The following is a 19,949-nucleotide window of genomic DNA, read 5'->3' as shown; positions in this document are numbered from 1 at the left end:
GGGTTGATTGGCATACATGGTATGTATAATGGGTTGATTGGCATACATGGTATGTATAATGGGTGGATTGGCATACATGGTATGTAAAATGAGTTGATTGGCATACATGGTATGTATAATGGGTTGATTGGCATACATGGTATACATGTATATTGGGTGGTTTGGCATGTTTTGGTATAATGTGTGGCATGGCATACATGGTATGTATAATGGATGGATTGGCATACATGGTATGAATAATGGGTTGATTGGCATACACAGTATGTATAATGGGTTGATTGGCATACATGGTATGTAAAATGGGTTGATTGGCATACATGGTAAGTATATGGGTTGATTGGAATAAGTGAAGTATGGATTGGCATAGGTGGATTGGCATTGGAAGGTGGATTGGCATACATGGTTTGTATAATGGGTTGATTGGCATACATGGTATGTATAATCGGTTGATTGGCATATGTGGTATGTATAATGGGTTGATTGGCATACATGGTATGTATAATGGGTTGATTGGCGTACATGGTATGTATAATGGGTTGATTGGTATTTATTGGTAATATTGTAACTGAAACTCTCCGATGCTTGCCATACACCGGACCGGCATCACTTTACAAACTTAAGAGATGCCTTGGCCCTTGTGCATTGAATCTTAGCCGTTGATTTCCGTTAACCATATATCAACATTACTATCATATTCTTTGTTTCTGTTTATACTTTTCTATGTTTTTTTCTGGTCACATTTCACCGTCATATTTCTGCATTACTATATATGGTTGTATTTCTAATTCTATCAATACTGCTGTAGTACAATGTTGGTCTTCGTAATACATAGAAATAATGGTGGTTGTGTTATAAACAATGCTACCTCAAGCGGCTGAGTGATAAATATATTAATGAACTATGGATGGTGTATAGGGCCAGAGACTGTAGTACTTCGGTTCTGTCCATGACGTAGGCCCAACCTTACCAATTCATATTTGCCTTTATATACAGAAAATTAACTGAAAATACAATGAATTTCAAGGACGGTTAGTTGAGGCTAATTATGTATTAATACTCTCTCCTGTTTATGTATACTATAATTACTCATGATATGCTGATTATTTTGTGTGTAACAGTTTAAACTTAAATCTTCTTTTGTTTGTTGATCATTCCCAGCCAGTTTTTCGTTGTTCATTTATACTTGTATAATTAAGCTTTATGTAAATTATAATCCAGCTTCTTTTATTCCCTGCCGAAGGCCGAAGGAATCTATTTGATGGTGATGGCGTGTATGTGTGTGTGTGAATGTGACAATCTCAAAAATCAAAGATGCTTGAACTTCAAACTTGGTGTGTGGGTAGCCCTTTGTGAGTAAATGCTTTTTATTTTTTTTATGGAGGTCAAGGGTCATTTGAGAGATCACCAGAGGTCACAGGCGAAAACAATTGTAAACACTGTATCTCAATAAGTAAAAAATGCTTGAACTCTTAACTTAGACTGTTAATTGACCTAGAATAGCAAATCATCTCTTTCGTTTTTCATGGAGGTCAAAGGTAATTTGGTGTCACCAGAGGTCAAAGGCTATAAACCATGTAAACACGATATCTCAAGATGTGAAAGTTGCTTGAACCATAAACTTAGTATTTTGGTAGTTCTTAGTAATTAATTGTTCTCAGTTCATTTATGGAGGTCAAAGGTCATTTGGGGTCACCAGAGTTCAAATGCTGCAAACATTTTAAACAGGACATCTCAAGAAGTGAAAGTTACTTGAACTTTAAACTTCGTTTGTTGGTAGACCTGGGTGAGCAGATGCTCCCTTTTGGTTTTCATGGAGGACAAAGGTCGTTGAATGTAAATTGTTGGTTACAGTCAGAATAAATATAATTGTGCAGAAGTGAAGTTTGTTTGACCTTCGACCCTCTTTGCATAGGTATGCATTACTCACGTGACTTTCTGGTATACATTGCGTTTATAGTTGAACTATTAAACTAAGTAAGTATGTTGTACTACTACTCCGTATGTAGAGTACTGGTTAGAATTGAAATCTAAACCATGCTACATATGAGTGTATTTTTTTATTATCATCAAACAGTATATTGCTCCCAAATTTCTCAAAGAACAGTTTGTTATTCAACTGTTGACTTACCCCTATCGTCTCCCTTAGGCCTGGAACGACTTGTCTGTTTGTTTGATATTGTTAGTATTTGCATACAATGTAATAGTTGTACACAGTTTCCATAGTACACAGTAAGCCTATATTCCACTCGATGTAAGATGAAACATGTGACCCACAGCATGGAGACATGTCACGTGCTCTGTAACATCACAACTGTATATCACTTAAACGGGAGATGGTTGTCACATGGTAATGTCTTCAAGTTTCGTGGAACAAGTAGGGATGGGAGGGGGTGAGGTGTAATGGTTATAAACGGTGTCTGTTCTATCTTTCCTAATATTCAGCGCATAGCTCTGTACACGCAGTAGTTTAGTATCATGGAATAGGGTGGCGTGGAAGACGGAGTGTTCTTGAGATTTTAATGATTAATAACCCAAATTAAAGGTGATATTCGTTGCACCGACAGGCTGAATACATTGAGTGTCAAAGGGAGGTGTGTGAGTCGGAAGGGGTACTGGCTGGAGGGAGGGGCTTGGGGGTGCATTATCACATCTTCCTTAGTTCACTTGTTAGATCAAGACATACATTTTGTGACATTCTTCAGTGTCGACGACACCAGCTCCACTGCTCTGCAATTGTACTTTAAGGCATTACTGAGTCATTTGGCTGGATCCTTTGTTAGCGAAACAATACGATTTAATCAAACGATCGATTTTTAATTAAATTCATATTCTCAGTTTACGTTTGGTGTCGACATTTCTAGGTACACGTCCAAAATTCATGATAAAACGTTACAATTTCGATATAGCGTCGCAAGTTTGTAAATTGTTCTATAGAAAAAAATCAAATGTTAGAAATAAAACCACACAATTGCAACATGTAAAGTCATTTTTCTTTTCGGGAATAATAGTCGAAAGTCGAGGTAAGCAGAGTAAATTAGACAAAGCATCTTTTAACATAATTTTCTGTGATCAATGTTCCATCTGAGCCAATAGGCTACCCTTACAAACTATATTGCGTACTTAGTAATGACAGTCGGAGCAGATGTTGCCACATGGTACAGCTAAATCCAACCAAAACAGAAAAAAAAGAAACCTAGACAATAATGTTTCATATATAACGTATACCTCTATCATTCCAGTTTTGATCCTTTCAGAGGAAGGCAGGCAAATATTTGAGGGCCTATTCCCTCCCGTAACTATTCCTCTGCACCTCCCCTGCCCTCCATTGTGGTACAAGATTAGTCTGTGTACAGAATAGTCAGTTCATGATTTTGTATTAACGTTACACTCTCGTATTGAGAGAGAGAGTAAAGGTGTTTGTTTTACATTGAAGTTTAGTTGCTGCCCAGTGTATATGACTGACTACTCTTGTAGCAAAGAAATCTCTCCACAGCATTTTGACAAGAGCTCACTAAAGAAATTCATACACAGGACCGCAACACTTGACAAAGATACCTTATTGAGCATCGGTCGTTGATTTTCAGTAGGCTTGCAGCTGTTACGTTGTAAAGCTTGACTTGTGACTTGAGTTACAATAAAATCAAATGACTTGAGCGAAAGACCTGTGAATTTACTTAAAAAAATCATTGGCTTGGTGAAAACAATGTGATAAACTCAACTCAAATTTCAGCTAACAGTAAATTTTAAATCAATAAAGTGTCATCCATTGTAACTTGAAGAAAAATGATTAAAGCAACAAATGTTTTCCAGCAGCATAATCCAGTGATTTCCAGAAAGAAAATAAAACCGGTTTCACTTGTTCATATCAGAACATGAGAAAGGGGAACTTTTCAAACAGGGCTTCCCGTTCTGTAATTTTTTTTTTCTTCTTAATGTGAAGATCCTTCTTTTTGTATCTATCTATCGTTATCATAAACTTATTATATTAATATTAACATATTTTTTTTTCCACATCTAACCTACCTTTCGTTATCAGGAACTAGCTTGCCTATTGTTATCGCTATTTACTTAGCCTGCACAACACACTTAATTTATAACGTACTTTACTACCGTTGTATGACAGTCACTGTTTACACAACAAACAAATATAAAGATCATAAGACGTGCACCCCGTGGTATCGTATAATTGTTTCATAGTTAGTTGATATTATCATTTTTACAATATATGACTAGATATCTTTACAGATTGAAGATAAGATGCTTCACTTCCATTACGTATTAAATCTTCTGGTTTTAAAACGATGGATAACGAAGATGTATTTTTTTCTACTGTAATTGGGAAAAGATCGAGGAACATATTCTAGATGCGTCCCGATGAACTTTTTAGGGCAGCTTTAAAGGGCCATGAAGATAGAAAATATCTTGTCCCTATTATATTGGCCTTTTCTAAAACAAATAACAACATGATATGCCGGAGCTAACAGACACAGATTAGTTTCATTATAGTCATATAAACGGCATTTGATACAGACTTGATACACCCAAGCAGCATAGGTCACATTCACGGACGTCGTGTATGGAAGGTAAATGTTACATCCAGTCTGCATATGTGATAAAATCTACAAATAACTACAACAACTGTAATATGCCAGTTCGGCTTTTGTTCCTTTGACGTAGACCATAGCTAGGCTATATTTCTTAAAAGTTACTCTAGCTAGCATGCGACTGCAATATAAACGAAGACAATTATAACTAACACCATCACAGATTAACCGGACAACCAAGCTCATTAACGGTTGTCAATCACGACGAATACTTATTCCGGACATGACAGAGAATACCCATTCCTGGACACTGATTGGTCACATTGAACAATATATTAACGTTACTGTATCCTCGTCATAGGAATTCAATTAGGAAGAATGCACAGTTTATCGCCGTTTGTTTAAGAAGTGAAGCCTTGAAAAAAGTGAGGGCGCTTTGTGGTGTACGGCAAAAAGCCACATCATGTTTAAGTCTTCACATATGCATTTTGCATTCGACTTTGAAACTGAATTTAATGATACCCGCTTTTTCTGAAAGAGTAGATGTACTTTGCAGAACAGAGACATGTTATGGCGACCATAGTGGTAAGTACTATACTCCTGATTTAAGAACCAACTTTGATTTTTTCTCGCCTCTATAATGACTCGAGTAAGTGGAGTGTTTGTGAATCTTTTAATGTCTGGAAAGGGTCATTTCCGGTGTCTGAGAGGCACATGCAAAAAATGTTCTTGCTTGTTTTATTTTAGTGTTCCACTGAAATAGTGACATAGCCTAGTTGTCCCTAAAAAAATGCCGTGAAAAGGCAACCGTCCCTCCTCCCCACCCTCTTCCCACACACACCTCATTCTGTGTAATACTTAGGGATACCGGTTTATGTAACATGAGGTGTAAACAATTTTTAAACTAGGCTTTAGTTATATCGCATCAGAAAGGAAAGCTGTGGCCCGTCTAGCTTCTAGGCTAACTATATCCAGGGTCCAGTGAATAACGATACAGCAGCTGAACAGACGACACTAGTAAAGAAATTAGATTCATATTTAATTGCATTTACTATCGCTTCCTAAGAATTACCTGTGAAACTACAGTCCACTGCCACATATTTTAGCACCCAAATACGGCACTTATCACTTGAGTTATGTCAAAGACGTAGGGTTTGTATTACGCGCCGGTACTTTCTTGTCGTACAAGCAAAGCGCCGCCAGTTGGATGGGTGTTTCAGTACATGTCGCATGTCATTCTCCATACTTTAATTTCTATGATCCTCGCCTAGTTAGCGAAATTTTACGAACATACGGGGATTTGCACCGAAGGCCTAATGCACGATTATTCTAACGAATACAATGTAGGTCTAGTCTCTCATTGCACTGTAACAATCGCCGGTCTATATAACACTGATTGGTCGATTTCTTGGCCCTGGTTCATCATCCAAAACACGTAATATACGCCATATACGTACGGAGCCGCTAGTTATGGAAACTAACTATGACTTTGTAGTACATAATGCCATGACATTACCGGCTAGATTTTCGTGCCCGAGATCACCAAATAACACCGAGTCGTTGCGGATAAATACGATTAACATTTGTTGCTTGCAACATTTTTGCAGGATGTTTTTTTAACTCAAATGCGTTCAAATATTACCTACCTTGTTTAATTCGAGAATAATAAAACCAAAGTAGAGAATTTTACGTATTGTTTTAAAGAAGTATGCTACTCAAGGATATCTATTTCTTTACGTGTGCAGAATTAACTGTTCGCCGCCACAGTTCTTTGCAAATCTGGGTCTGGATTTTTTCTTGGGTAGCGAACCTGCGAATTTGAGATTGCTATGAAGAATGTATGTTGAGCTGGCATTCACTAGCCAGCCATGTAGATGGTTGAGCGGGCGAGTAATCCCAATATTGTAGCGCGCATGCGCACTACAATAAATATGACTCTACTCCTGTATTACCACCAGGGGTCCTCTGATGATCACATAAACACCACTTCTGTGGCTCCATTCCAACCTTACAACCCCTTATGCAAAATACATAATTCACTGTTTCGCGGCCAGTTTTAAAGTGATGCAGTCTAATATGTATTTATATTTTTATGTGGAAATTAAAGAACTAAATATTTGTTTGTCATGTTTGTACTGGTTGTAAATCAAAAGCAAAACGTCGAATAAAATAAGTAATAAGACTTTTTTAATACCTGATGCTAAATAAAAGGATGATGTTAGGTACTTAAAATGTTATATGGAAATGTTGTTGAACATTAAAACACATTGCTGACAGTCCAGGTTGAATGTCTATAACACTTTTACTTTTATAGAAATGAATAAAAGTAAACAAGTGAATTCCATGAATTAAAGTGACCTTACAATGTACCTTAATACAATGTATACCCTAGATTACAATAAGGGATATGTCTACCCTATATTGCAATAAGAGATATTTCTATTCTAGATTGCAATAATGGAAATGTCTACCCTAGATTACTATAAGGGATATGTCTACACTAGATTAAAATAAGGGATATGTCTACCCTAGATAACTATAGGGGATATGTCTACCCTATATTACAAAAAGGGATATGTCTACCCTAGATTACTATAAGGGATATATTTACCCTAGATTACAATAAGGGATATGTCTACCCTAGATAACTACTGTATAAGGGATATGTTTACCCTAGATTTAAAATTATGCCTAGAGTTACCCTTTAAGACAAATTTTAACTGATAAGGTATACATTAGCCTGTTTTACCGCCATACAGTGTCCAATACGTTGATAGGAACACCCTACGTCAAGAAAACACTAATTTCGAAATTTTTAAAACTATATACCCTATCAACCTTCCTGCAGCGTCAATTACAACATATCCATAAGAAAACTCGAATATATCGTGGAATCAATCTACACTGTTACTTTGTTCTTTGTGATTGAGTGTTGTATAGCATTTCAGTTTGAATCATTCTTTTCACTACAGGTTTCACATAACTACCGGTGAATGGTACGGTATCGAATCTTATGTTCCTTTCCACGTTTTGTAGAAGGCCATGTTGAGAAGTGAATAAAGCAAATTGTTGCATAGGCTTGTGTAGATTCGATCAGTAATCTCTCAGTTGTTGGGTTCATTGCATTAACTCTTTGTCCCTTTGAAGTTAACAGTTTGGTTTTCTTTACATATTTTAGAGATCTGAATCGTGTATTTTAAGATCGGATGGAACGCTGTCTGTCTAGATTATGTGAGACATGTATTTCATTAGACATAAATCTTGAACTATCTTTGCTTATACTTCCAATAGGTTTTAATGATATCTCATAACGAAGCAGTCATCGACGGGACGAGATGTATTTTAAATAAAACAACACATTGATAATTTGTGAATTTCTCTTGGTGGGCTGTGTAGTTTAACGTAATATACATTTACTTAGAGGTGTCAGTCACTAAACCTAACGTAAACATTCATGAAGTGGTTTTTTTTCTAAATTATGTTGTTGTTGAAATTAATTGTTTTTGTATAATTAGTTAATCAATCAACATCATTGTTTTGGTATAGTTGACAGAAACTAATGTATATGATGGACATACTTACATCAAATCTAGATGCAATCTCCAAGAGCTGGATGGTGGATCTCTGAAGAAGCTTGCTGTCGTCGGACTTTATGTTAACATCCGTTGAACACAGATCCCTGACGGTGTCCTTGATTCCATCTACCTCACCAGTTTGTTCCAGGATGCAGAGGATGGCAAACTTATCACCGTCTTTCCTGCTCTTCAAGTATTCTATTATTCTCTTCCCAACTGCTGAGCTAATCCCACATGTGAATCGATAGAGGTACTGAAGATTAAATGGATCCACTTTATCAAGAATATTCTTCAGCTCAGCATTTCTTGTAGCAACTACAATTTCTACCAGTCTGAAACACGCAAACCATTCACAGAATAGTTGATGGTAGAACCTTAAGTCAGTCCTTGTCTGTATGTCTGTAGTAGAAGTCTGTTCGTTTGTCTCAGCAGACACTTCTTCCTCTACCAAGATACCTACTGCAATATAATGTTGACAAAACCCTTGACCTAGTCGTGTACAGAGTCCATCCTTACGCCATGATAACTGTTTGTTTTCACCGCAGAGACCTTCAAATGCTACTTTACTCAGTTCGTCGTGTTCCATTTCGTATTCGCTCATGTGTTCCTTTGCGTGTTTGTCCAGTGATTTGTTTCTCTTGTGACTATGGAAACATTTAATCATGTAGCGAAAGAAATCGGTAACTGACTTAAATTTCTGAAAATGTGTCTTTTCGTGGGTCATGTGAGAAAACATTGCAAATAAGAGAGGTACTTGACAAAGGTCATCCAAAATCGGGTTTGCTTTCAAATCGCGCTTAATTTTAGCAACGCTTTCTTCGTCTTCCCCAGTAACAGCCTTGCGAATGTACTGCTCACGTGCTTTTTCGTCAAAGCCAACTAACCTAACATATTTTGTGTTTGATTTGTCATAGTCCTTCGGAAGATATCTGGTGGTCAGCGTGACGTCAATATTCCCAAACAGATTTCTCGTAATGATACGTGCTACGTCACTTCCGGTGGTTCCGTCCCTATCAGGAAACTCATCATACCCGTCCAGGAGTACCTTAACAGAAGAACAACTTTCAATGATATTTTTAATATCAGAAGATTTGATACGAGGATCGTTCGGTGTTAAGAACAGTTTAATTGCTTGATAGATAGATATCTTGCTGTTCAGCTGCCTCAACCGGAGAAGAATTAGAATCTCTACGTCTTTAAAAGGTGAATCCTTAACACCATTGCACCAATCATAGGCGAGCTGTAGGGTCACTGTTGACTTACCATACCCGGCTTCTGCCTCTATGATGCGCCGTTTGGCTTTCATACGAGGGTCTGTGTAGATATCGTTGTACGAATCCACACGTACCCATGTTCCTTCTTTCTCCTTCGTCGCTCCTTTAACTATGCAGATCTCTGTACCGCCCTCAACAAATACCTTGTCAACACAATATAGTCTGTCCTTGATGTACGGTATGGGCTGGATTGCGTCATATTGTAGTTTATACCTGCTCTTCAGAGAACTGATGAGTATGGCTTTTTTGTCTGAAAAAATGGCAAAATTTGATTTGTAAACATTACTTTTTGGTCAATAAAATTGGGGCGTGTCAGTGCTTATATAACTGGAAACAATTACGGTGGCAATCTGTTTAATGTCACTGTGAACGACAAAATTATACCAGTAAAATCGGAGTAATATGCAATTTTATATCGCTTTATATGCGCTCATATCTACATTTAACAATTCCGATCGATTAGGTCAAATTAATAAGGTAGAAACAAAACAATAAAAAAAAAAATCACGTTGAACTTTCGATCATATACTGTAAGAGTAATATCAATGCTGAGGCTAAAATCCTTATCAATGTTTAATTTAAACAATAGCTTTCTTATGCTTACGTTACTAATACAAAACTATGTTATTACAACAAACCTTGCACTGTAAGGCGCTCCATCGATTATGACGTCACAATAACTTTCGTGAGTGGTTGGCGGGATAAACTTGGGTCTTCACTTTTCTTTTCCTTTGACTAATATTATCCATGATTATCTTCCAAAGCGATGATCTGTTGAATATATATTGATACAGAATGCTTGGTTAAAAACTAACTTTACAAAATTATCATAAATCAATGTATAATTTTATAAGTCAACAGAAACAGTCACTTTACCAACAGATCTCTGGCCCGACAAAGATTACTTGAAGGTGAATCTCTCCTTATCTCTTATTTACTGTTTATTTTTTACACAAAAACTCGACCTTTGAAGTAATCTAACGTGAACCCGCCCTGAAAAAATCAACTTTCTGTTTTGTTATCAATATTCATGATATCCTTTAAAAATATCAGTTTGGATGGCGGGCTTCACAATTATTGCGAGGCTCTCTCTTAATCATAGACACAACGGTTATTTATTTGCAAGTTCAGAATCTGCTTGATTTAGGTTGTATGATTTTATCGATTCTAATCGACAGTGACATCATATAAAAATGTACGTCATATGTTTGACTAAAGTCAAGGTTCATTGCATAAAGTAAGGTTAAAATCTGTTTTCTTTTTGAAACATTTCTAATGTGGATTTAATGTGTATAATGCAGCAACACAAAGCGCACGTGACGAAATATTAACGTTGAGGATCAAATCTAATTGAGTATTTATTCCCTCAGTAAGCTTTTTGTAACCTCAGTCACCTTTGATGAAATTAGAGAGAAATGACACACTGTTATCAATACACACTGCTGTGCTTAGTATTAGCCTACCAGGATAAAATTGTTAGCCCAAGATTAACTGCTGCGGCACGACCGAGACTCGGGCAGAGGAAACGAATTGTAACGGTTCCTTTACAAGTTATATTAGTTTGAATCTCACATGATTTATATAGTTCTAATATTTCAGTAAAATAGCATTTACCATCCATCTTTCTCGTCACCCTTATAGAGCAAAAATATCAGTCACGTGATGGCTATCATACAAAACAAAAAATCTTAAAAATCAGTTAAAACTCTTAAACTTAATCTGCTTATTCTATTGTTTTAATATTCTTCCTAATTATCAGGAAGTTTGTAGAGTTTAAAAGTAATGTAATTTTTCAACGTTGTTTTACTGACAAGTACCACATATCCACCGGTTAAGAATATTTTAACTGATTCAATGTTCTCTTTACTTCCCACATATAGACCTAACTTATAACATGTTCCATGAACTTCCCACTAGATTTATCTGAGTAAAACTGATCCAATGGTCCATATTCTTCCCACATAATTTACTCCATGTTCCGTACGGATAGAAGTAAGACAAATGCATCTCTCTCATGCATATAATTACAATCTGAAAATAAACCTATACCTTGAGGAATCTATTACATGGTCTCTATCTCGATTCATTCATTTGAGTTGGACCTAAGCCTAAAGGCGCAAGGCCTGCTATGAAAGTATTACAATTCTACATTTCTGTTTCGACAGGACTCACTGTTAGTATATTTATGATCTGGTCTGACAGCAATTAAGTGAAAGGATAGCACATGTCCTGATTGGAAGAGATATGTTGTAGCTGCATGAATGAACTATTAAATAACCAGGATTTACATATTAAGAGTTTGACTATCATGAGCTTAAAATTCTTCCCTTCAAATTAATGAAATCGACATTGAAGTATGATCACACAGACATGGATTATAATTCTTATACATTGAAATTGCCTTGAAGACGCCATATATATATATAGTAATATGTTGTCATAAATTTAACATAGCCTCTGATATTAATGATAGGTTTAGTATATCAGTACATAGCCTGTGTTATTACTAACGTGTTAAGTATATCATGTATATAACCTGTTAAGTATATCAGTACATATATTGCTTCACACCATTACTGTCTCCTGTACGTTACTTACCAGTACGATCATCGCTTTGTGGGTTTATCATCCAGAGTAGAATTTAAGTCTAGAATCCTTTAATCCTTAAATGACAGATGAAATCACAAATAAAAGAACGTACGGAAACAGGAATGAAGAACATCCAATTTACAAGATGGCGTCGTGAAGGTCATGTGACGTTCTAACATACGATCCTGGACGCTAAATAGATATCGATAGGAATCAGTATATAGTTTAACTGGTTTCAAAGTTCATGTTTTATAGTTTACACAATCAAAGACTTTATTTGATAATACAATTCATATCTGATATTTATGCCTTGCTGTGTTTATTCTGTCATATCATCCGTTGTAAAGTACCTGCTGTACATATAGTCCAGGAGCCCAGAAGGTTTATTCAGCTGAAGAGGCACAAAAGGTTTGGTGGCCTGATTGTGTTGGTAGGTGACCAAGCTTCAATAAAATGTGTTGCTGCCGGGGCACACCCTGCATGTTAGGTGAGGGGGTCACAAAATAGGAAGGGGGGCAAAATATGCTTTTATTTAGCTGAAGAGGTACAAGCACACACGTTTCTGGGTTTTATACCCAGGAGGGTACCTTGCATCATGGTGGCAATGACAGCAATATCTGACTGCATGGGGCCCCAGACAGTAGCCCAAAAGAAGCCCGCCCATATGGAATTATTCAGCTGAAAAGGTAGAAGGGTAAATCCTTTTGCATTTGAACTATTACACATTGGGGTATACTAAAACACTAATGACAGTAACTTTGTCCTGCATAGGGGCCCAAACAGTAGCCCTAAGAATGGGCCATGCGGACCAACCAGCTGTTGACTAATTTATTTAGCTGAAAAGGTACATAAACAAAACTTGTTGGATGCTCTCAGCAAGACTAATTACATTGCTGTAGCAACAACAGCAATATCTGACTGCATGGGGCCCCAGACAGTGGCCCAAAAGGGCCCCGTCCACATGGTATTATTCAGCTGAAAAGGTACAAGTGTAGATCCTTTTGCATTTGAACTATTACTCATCGGGGTATACTAAAATACTAATGACAGTAACTTTGTCCTTCATAAGGGCCCAAACAGTAACCCTAAAGATAGGCCCTTCGGCCCAACCAGCTGTTAGATAATTTTTCTAGCTGAACAGGTACTTCTTTTTATTTCATTTTATTTGTTTCTTCACAATATTATTTACATATTTATATAACATATATACAAGAAAATAGCATTGGTACAGAAAATTGACAATCATATAAATATAAGGAAAAAATTAGAATGAATAATATTGTGAAAGGAAGTGTTGTACAAAAACTCGGGAGAGCTTAACAGGGTACAACACTCCCTGATACAAATAATGATATATAATTAATGTATAGACATAGAAGCCCCACCCACAAATACAACGTCCCCTCCCCTGCCGTCCCAACTATATTTTTCTTCCCACCCAAACCTCCGCATTGCTTACCATCACTCCTCTCCCTTATCCCACACTCTGCACCCCTTCCCCACCATCCTTACCCACACACATACATAAACAAAACTTGTTGGATTCTGCTCCCAGCAAGACTAATTACTTTGCTGTAGCAGTAACAGCAATATCTGCCTGCATTGTGCCCCAGACAGTGGCCCAAAAGGGTAGATCCCTTTGCATTTGAACTAATACACATTGGGGTATACTAAAATACTAATGACAGTATGTTTGTCCTGCATAGGGGCCCAAACAGTAGCTCTAAACATAGGCCCTGTTGCCTTATCAGTCTTCGACTGATTTAGTAGAAGGTACATAAATTCAACTTGTTGGAGACTGCCCCTAGCAATATTTGTTATATTATTATAGCAATAACATCAATATTTGCCTGCATGGAGCTCCAGATAGTGGTCCCGAAAGGCCCGTATGGTGTTATTCAGTCAAAGTAATACAATGGCGAATCTTTCAGCATTGATGCTGATACATTTAGGTTTACCCAAGTAGGTCTACCAATGACACCAACTTCGTTCTGCACTGGGGCCCAGACAACGTAGCCCAACATAGCCCCTCCTTTCATGTTTATTGTATCTTGCCACGATTGGACGAGCAGTGAGAGAAAACAGAAATAATATAATTACAAGAGGTTTATGATTTATTGGACATGGTTAACATCGTTATTTGTCTTCTTCGTTAGAAATCCAGTGTAACGTACCTTATAAGTGGATTACGAGGCAATTCAAAACTATGAATGCCATACCTGAACGCTATGATAGGTGCACTTTTTGAAATGTAATTGAAAATACTTTGTGTAGCCAGAATTGTATCTTTCAGAATGACCTAACACATTGTACTGGCCCTAATTAACTCAAAGTTGGTGTCCATCGTTGTAGCATTGAACTGATATACTTTGATTCAAATTGCTCAATCATTGATCGTAATGATTTATCAGTGGTAATCGCATGAAGGCATGTTAACATCATCACTTGCTAAAATAACATATTTACATTTTTGGTTAAAATGATAACATATAGTTACATCCATAATACATGTACACTAGGATAATGTACCGTAAACAGTCAATTTGACACCTTTTTGTATATCTTAGGCAACATTGATTTGCTTTATAAGATCAAACGTACAGCCACCTGCTTACTCCCATGCATGCTATTTCACTAATACTTGTATAATTTTGATAACATAAAGTTTAGCACACAGGATTATAACGAAGGAGTGTTACTAGATGCCCATAGCTAGGTACAAAAGTTACGAATGTACAGAAAAGTAACGAGTAGGCTACTGTAAGTCAGTAGAATTTTCTGAAATGTAAGCTGCTGACATTATTATTGTCCATTGTCACAGCAGTACATGGAAAATACAGCACTTGACTTAGCGAGTAATATTTTGCAGTAATTTTTTGGCAAATAATGTCAACCAAGAAAAGGCCAAATAGCAAAACTACATCAATGTTCAACAGCCTGATAGGTCTGGGTTACAGGTTTTGTACATGTCAAGCAGATGAAATGTTGCTCCAGTGTGTGGTGGAAGTTTTGTTTTTAACCACTGCAAACAGATGGGTTTTATTACATAATAACTATGAAATCCAGAAGTTCTTGCCCGTTCTATTGTGTTGATGTATGTCACAATATAATGATTATTTACGACATAGAAAGCGCTCTAAGGCCTGGTGAATGTTTTCCTCAAAACAAAATAATCGATCTAGACAAAAAAATTCTCAAGTAGGCCTAACGTTAAGCTAGTTCAACTGTTTAATTTAATATATTTCATGATGAATAAACTGACCGTATAATTCAACACAAAGTTACACTATGCTGGACTAGATTGTCCGTCCACTCGTTCGTTGACATACATGTGAACGTACGTACGTATATGTGGGATATGATATATGTACATAGGCCTAGGCCCTACATCATGTTCCGAGAGGCGCGGTTGCTATGGAAGTACGAAGAATGTTGATTAACTGTCCATGTTAATATTTGTGTTCATGTTAATCTATAATCTTTCTAATTGCTTCCATTCCCATGTTTCATTTTACTGATAGCCGTAAAATTGTTGTGAATATTCGTGATCATTTGGGCGTTTTTTGTTTTGTGCACATGTGCATTGTTGTTTTGGTAGTTCATAAACTAATTCTACGGGGTAACACATTTATCAAATCTGCTAATTCTTTTTTGTTTATTTTGCCTTTTTATTGACAAAAGTCATAAGGTATGAATGAACGGAGTTAATTGACGGTCAGCTTGGGTTTATCTATAGGATAATGCACGATCGGGGGTTAATTAGACTACCGTGATTAAACACAGATACTTTTATAATAATGCAAGCGATGCACGAGGGCGTAGCCCGAGTGCATCCAGCTTGGCCCTAATTATAAATACTACCCGAAAATCCTCAAACTATGAATAAAATAATATTGTTTGGGAAAAGGGAAGCTTATCAATTGAAAGGGATGGGATATAGTTATTTATGGCAATTTGCTAGAAATGTGGAACCAGCAAATGTTATCATTTTTCTGTGAAGGTACCCCCTTAACTAGAATTTTATAGCTAAACTAATGAGTATTTGAGAAACAGAAGAATTTGTACTCACCATGATTTGATGATTTAATTGTTATCCGCCGTCTTGCCCCATGCAGGCAGATATGCTGCCATTACTGTAGCAATAGAGTTAATCTTGCTTGAAGCGGTATCCAACACGTTTTGTTTATTTACCTGTTCAGGTAGGGAAATTAGCTAACAGCTGGTTGGGCTGCAGGGCCTATCTTTAAGGTTACTGTTTGGGCATATATGAAGGACAAAGTTACTGTCATTAGTATTTTAGTATACCCCGATGTGTAATAGTTCAAATGCAAAAGGATCTACACTTGTACCTTTTCAGCTGAATAATACCATGTGGGCGGGGCCCTTTTGGGCCACTGTTTGGGGTCCCATGCAGTCAGATATTGCTGTTGTTGCTACAGCAATGTAATTAGTCTTGCTGAGAGCAGTATCCAACAAGTTTTGTTCATGTACCTGTTCAGCTAGATAAATTAGCCAACAGCTGGTTGGTCCGCATGGCCCATTCTTAGGGCTACTGTTTGGGCTCCTATGCAGGACAAAGTTACTGTCATTAGTGTTTTAGTACACCCCAATGTGTAATAGTTCAAATACAGAAGAATTCACCCTTGTACCATTTCAGCTAAATAATACCATATGGGCGGGGCCCTTTTGGGCTACTGTCTGGGGCCCCATGCAGTCAGATATTGCTGTCATTGCCACCATGATGCAAGGTACCCTCCTGGGTATAAAACCCAGAAACGTGTGTGCTTGTACCTCTTCAGCTAAATAAAAGCATATTTTGCCCCCCTTCCTTTTTTGTGACCCCCTCACCTACCATGCAGGGTGTGCCCCGGCAGCAACACATTTTATTGAAGCTTGGTCACCTACAAACCAAACCTTTTGTGCCTCTTCAGCTGAATAAACCTTCTGGGCTCCTGGACTAATATAGCATTGCTCTCAGTTACGTCTATTAATACAAACCATTGTAAGTTTCCGATGTATGTTGTCCTATGTGCGTAATATGGCTGTTATAAGTACGCAATCTGTGTAGATCAAACTACAAGCTGTGATGGCAAACTCTGAATATGTCTTGACAAGAAATATACAGATTGGTTTACGAAAATGAAAACCACGTAAAAACACTGTTTATTACACAAATATAAAAAAAAAAAAATTATACACAATTTAACAAAAGAGAGTGTAGATATAATGCGCTATAGAACGGGATTCTAACAAGATTAGGATTGCAAGGGTCCGTGAGTAGAGTCCCATTCTAGAAATAAATAATATTTTGCTCTGTTCAAATTGATCGTCCCGGTCAGTTCTCCGTTGTTGATTAACTAGTAAGACAGGATTTTAATGAACGGAAGAACAAAGTTATAGTTTAAGTCATCAACAATGACTGTTATATATGAACGGGTTAGATGTTTTCAAATTATTGAATCATGTTAGAAAACTGAGAATATCATTTGTTTTAATTTAAAGAACTTTATATGCTTCAGTTAGTCGACAATATGGTGCAGTAGCGCAATGGCGTTCACAGGATATCAAAGGTGTGGGAGAGGGGAGCTGCAGGGGCGTAGCGAGGAATTTGCCAAGGGAGGGGCGAAGCTTGTAAAGAAACTATCTAAGCGTAGCGTCACTTGATGGCGCGTAGCGTACAAGAACATGCTTACCAAAAATGCCTCCCAGATCGTTGGATATGTCACTTCCCAAACCTTGTAAGTTGCATCTTAGCAAATTACTAGCGATATCATAAAAAATACAAAAAAAAATGCTCAAAGGGGGGGGGGGAGCGGTCCCCCCGACGCCCCCATGGCTACTCGCCTGGTAACCTGGGTATTAATTACTCTCTACTGTTTAAGGTATTGGAGCCTGAACATTTGTGATAGGTCCAGAGGCGGATGAAGGACATTATAGAGTATAGGAGGACTGAGCTGGATTAATGAAACCGTCTGCTATATGAGGTGGGAGTCTGGAGATCCTGCCCCGGAAAGATAAGTTTTAATTTACACATAAAATTGTATACTGTGCATAATTAGACTATTAAGCAGGTCCATATAAGTAACACTCAACACAATGTTTACTAATAAATGATAACATAATAGTAAGGGTGATGATACAACCGTATCAAAGGTCCAATTCTAACCAGGATGATTGCAACAATCCACCGAGTGAATCATTTCCCAACGACTGACGATCGGAGATGTGACCATGACCCAAATGCCCTTCCCCACACCCTTACGTCACGACTGACGATCCGAGGTGGGCCATAGCCCATATCCCCTGACTGACTATCCGAGATGGGGCCATGTCACACGTGCCCCCCTCCACCCCTTGTGCACTCGATTGTATGCGTCGAATACCAGGTCCGGTCCCAAGGACAATGCCGGGCCCCCTATCTTCACTGGTCACATATAGCCCATCAATTTTAGGGCCCTGATACTTCTCCCGGATGCGTCAGTTCCTATGTATACAAATATGCTATGAATTCAGCAACTTTCCACATCATTTAGGGGAGAGGAAGGGAGAAGAGGGAAGGAGAAGAGGGGGGGGGGATGAGTGGGAGGGGAGGAGCAAGTGAGGGGTTAGGGAAAGGGAGGAGGCATATGTTCTTCAGGCGCGTATCCAGGGGGGCGTTGTTGGCGCGCGCCCCCCGGGTAAGGAAAAGAGGAGAGAAAAAAAGAGAAGAAAAAAGGGAAAAAGAGGGGGGAAAAAAGAAAAGGAGGAGAGGAAGGAAGGGAAAAGAAAAAGAAGAAAGAGAGAAAAAGGAGAAAAAGCGGGAGTAGAAGATAAACGCCAAGACCACGGGAAGAGAATGAGGAACAGTCATAAGTACAGCGCTGATCCCTATTATATACACAGTGTAGCCAGTGACAGATTGAGGATTACGGAGGGGACGTGCGCCTCACCCTACCCCTTACACCGACAACTCCATTTTTGACGTTCCATTTTTCCTCTCTCACTAATTTTTCTATATATATATGCTATATATGGTCTATCATAAAGCGTGTGTGTATGAACGCCTCAAAACAATTGTACAATTGTGCTATGGAACCATCTGTGGCTGGTCTCGAACTCGACCGATTCGTCGGGGAAATGACGCATTCGGGAATGGGGCCATCCCCCCCCCCCCTCGCCGAGCAAATTTTCTTTATGATATCGCTAGTAATTTCAAAATAGACAATGATTAGATGCAACTTACAAGGCATGGGAAGTGTCATTTCCAGCGACATGGGAGGCATTTTCGGCCAAAATTTTCTTGTACGCTCCGCGCCAACTCATGGGGGCGCTACGCTTAGATAGTTTGCCTACAGGAATCGCCCCTCCCTTGGCAAATTACTCGCTACACGCCTGTTCAAATTTGTAAAGCAAAGAGCAGATATCACACCATATCAGTGAGCATGAAAATGCATGTTCCATGGATGAACAGCCTCAACACTGTCTATGTGTGTAGTCAGAGGCGTAGGAGCCCAATTGGATTTGGGGGCTGTAACGACTTGCCCGAAAAATATAACCAAAATTTTGTGCGCGCGTTCAACATCTAAATGCCAATATCATATAAGCAAGCATCAGTCATTACATCGCATGGCAGCGTGTGCCGTATTATCCGTGAAAGTTGTGCAGTATACCGCCCGATGCTAATGTAAACAACGAAATGTCTTATGTAGATGGAGAAAAAGCATACAGGTCCAATTATGTCAAAACTCTCTTTTACAGTAGTAATGGCAAATTAGTCGGCCAAGCTAAAACCTTTATTTTAATTACCAAGGAGATAATTTTTAAACTATTCATTTCCTTAAGCTACATCATTGCTATTTATTTTTCTTTCAGTAGGTGCCCGAAAATTTCTCAGCATATTGCTCGAATTTTCAGGGGAAAAATTGGTGGGGGGGCTGCAGCCCCGCCTCCTACGTCTATGTGTGTAGTGTTCGGTTTCGAAAATCTGA

The 19,949-nt window shown here is 38.0% G+C and overlaps 1 protein-coding gene across 2 annotated transcripts in view; it reads right to left on the bottom strand.

The window, feature by feature from the left end:
• Positions 1-12,151, bottom strand: part of LOC139954923 (NLR family CARD domain-containing protein 4-like) — a 38,140-nt gene extending 25,989 nt beyond the window's left edge. Inside the window, exons 1-3 of one of the 2 annotated variants that reach the window (XM_071954915.1) lie at positions 11,992-12,151; positions 10,032-10,164; positions 8,127-9,643 (exon numbers count right to left, since the gene is read on the bottom strand). In XM_071954915.1, the coding sequence (XP_071811016.1) occupies positions 8,127-9,643; positions 10,032-10,053 (1,539 nt within the window). In that variant the 5' untranslated portion in view covers positions 10,054-10,164; positions 11,992-12,151. The remainder of the gene's footprint in view (positions 1-8,126; positions 9,644-10,031; positions 10,165-11,991) is intronic. The other variant, XM_071954913.1, reaches the window with a different exon arrangement.
• Between the last annotated feature and the right edge of the window lie 7,798 nt (positions 12,152-19,949).

This window comes from Apostichopus japonicus, chromosome 17 (genome assembly GCF_037975245.1).
Source record: "Apostichopus japonicus isolate 1M-3 chromosome 17, ASM3797524v1, whole genome shotgun sequence".
NCBI lineage: Eukaryota > Metazoa > Echinodermata > Holothuroidea > Aspidochirotida > Stichopodidae > Apostichopus > Apostichopus japonicus.
The sequence above is the reverse complement of the archived record's forward strand: the minus strand, read 5'-3'. Positions and strand labels throughout refer to the sequence as shown.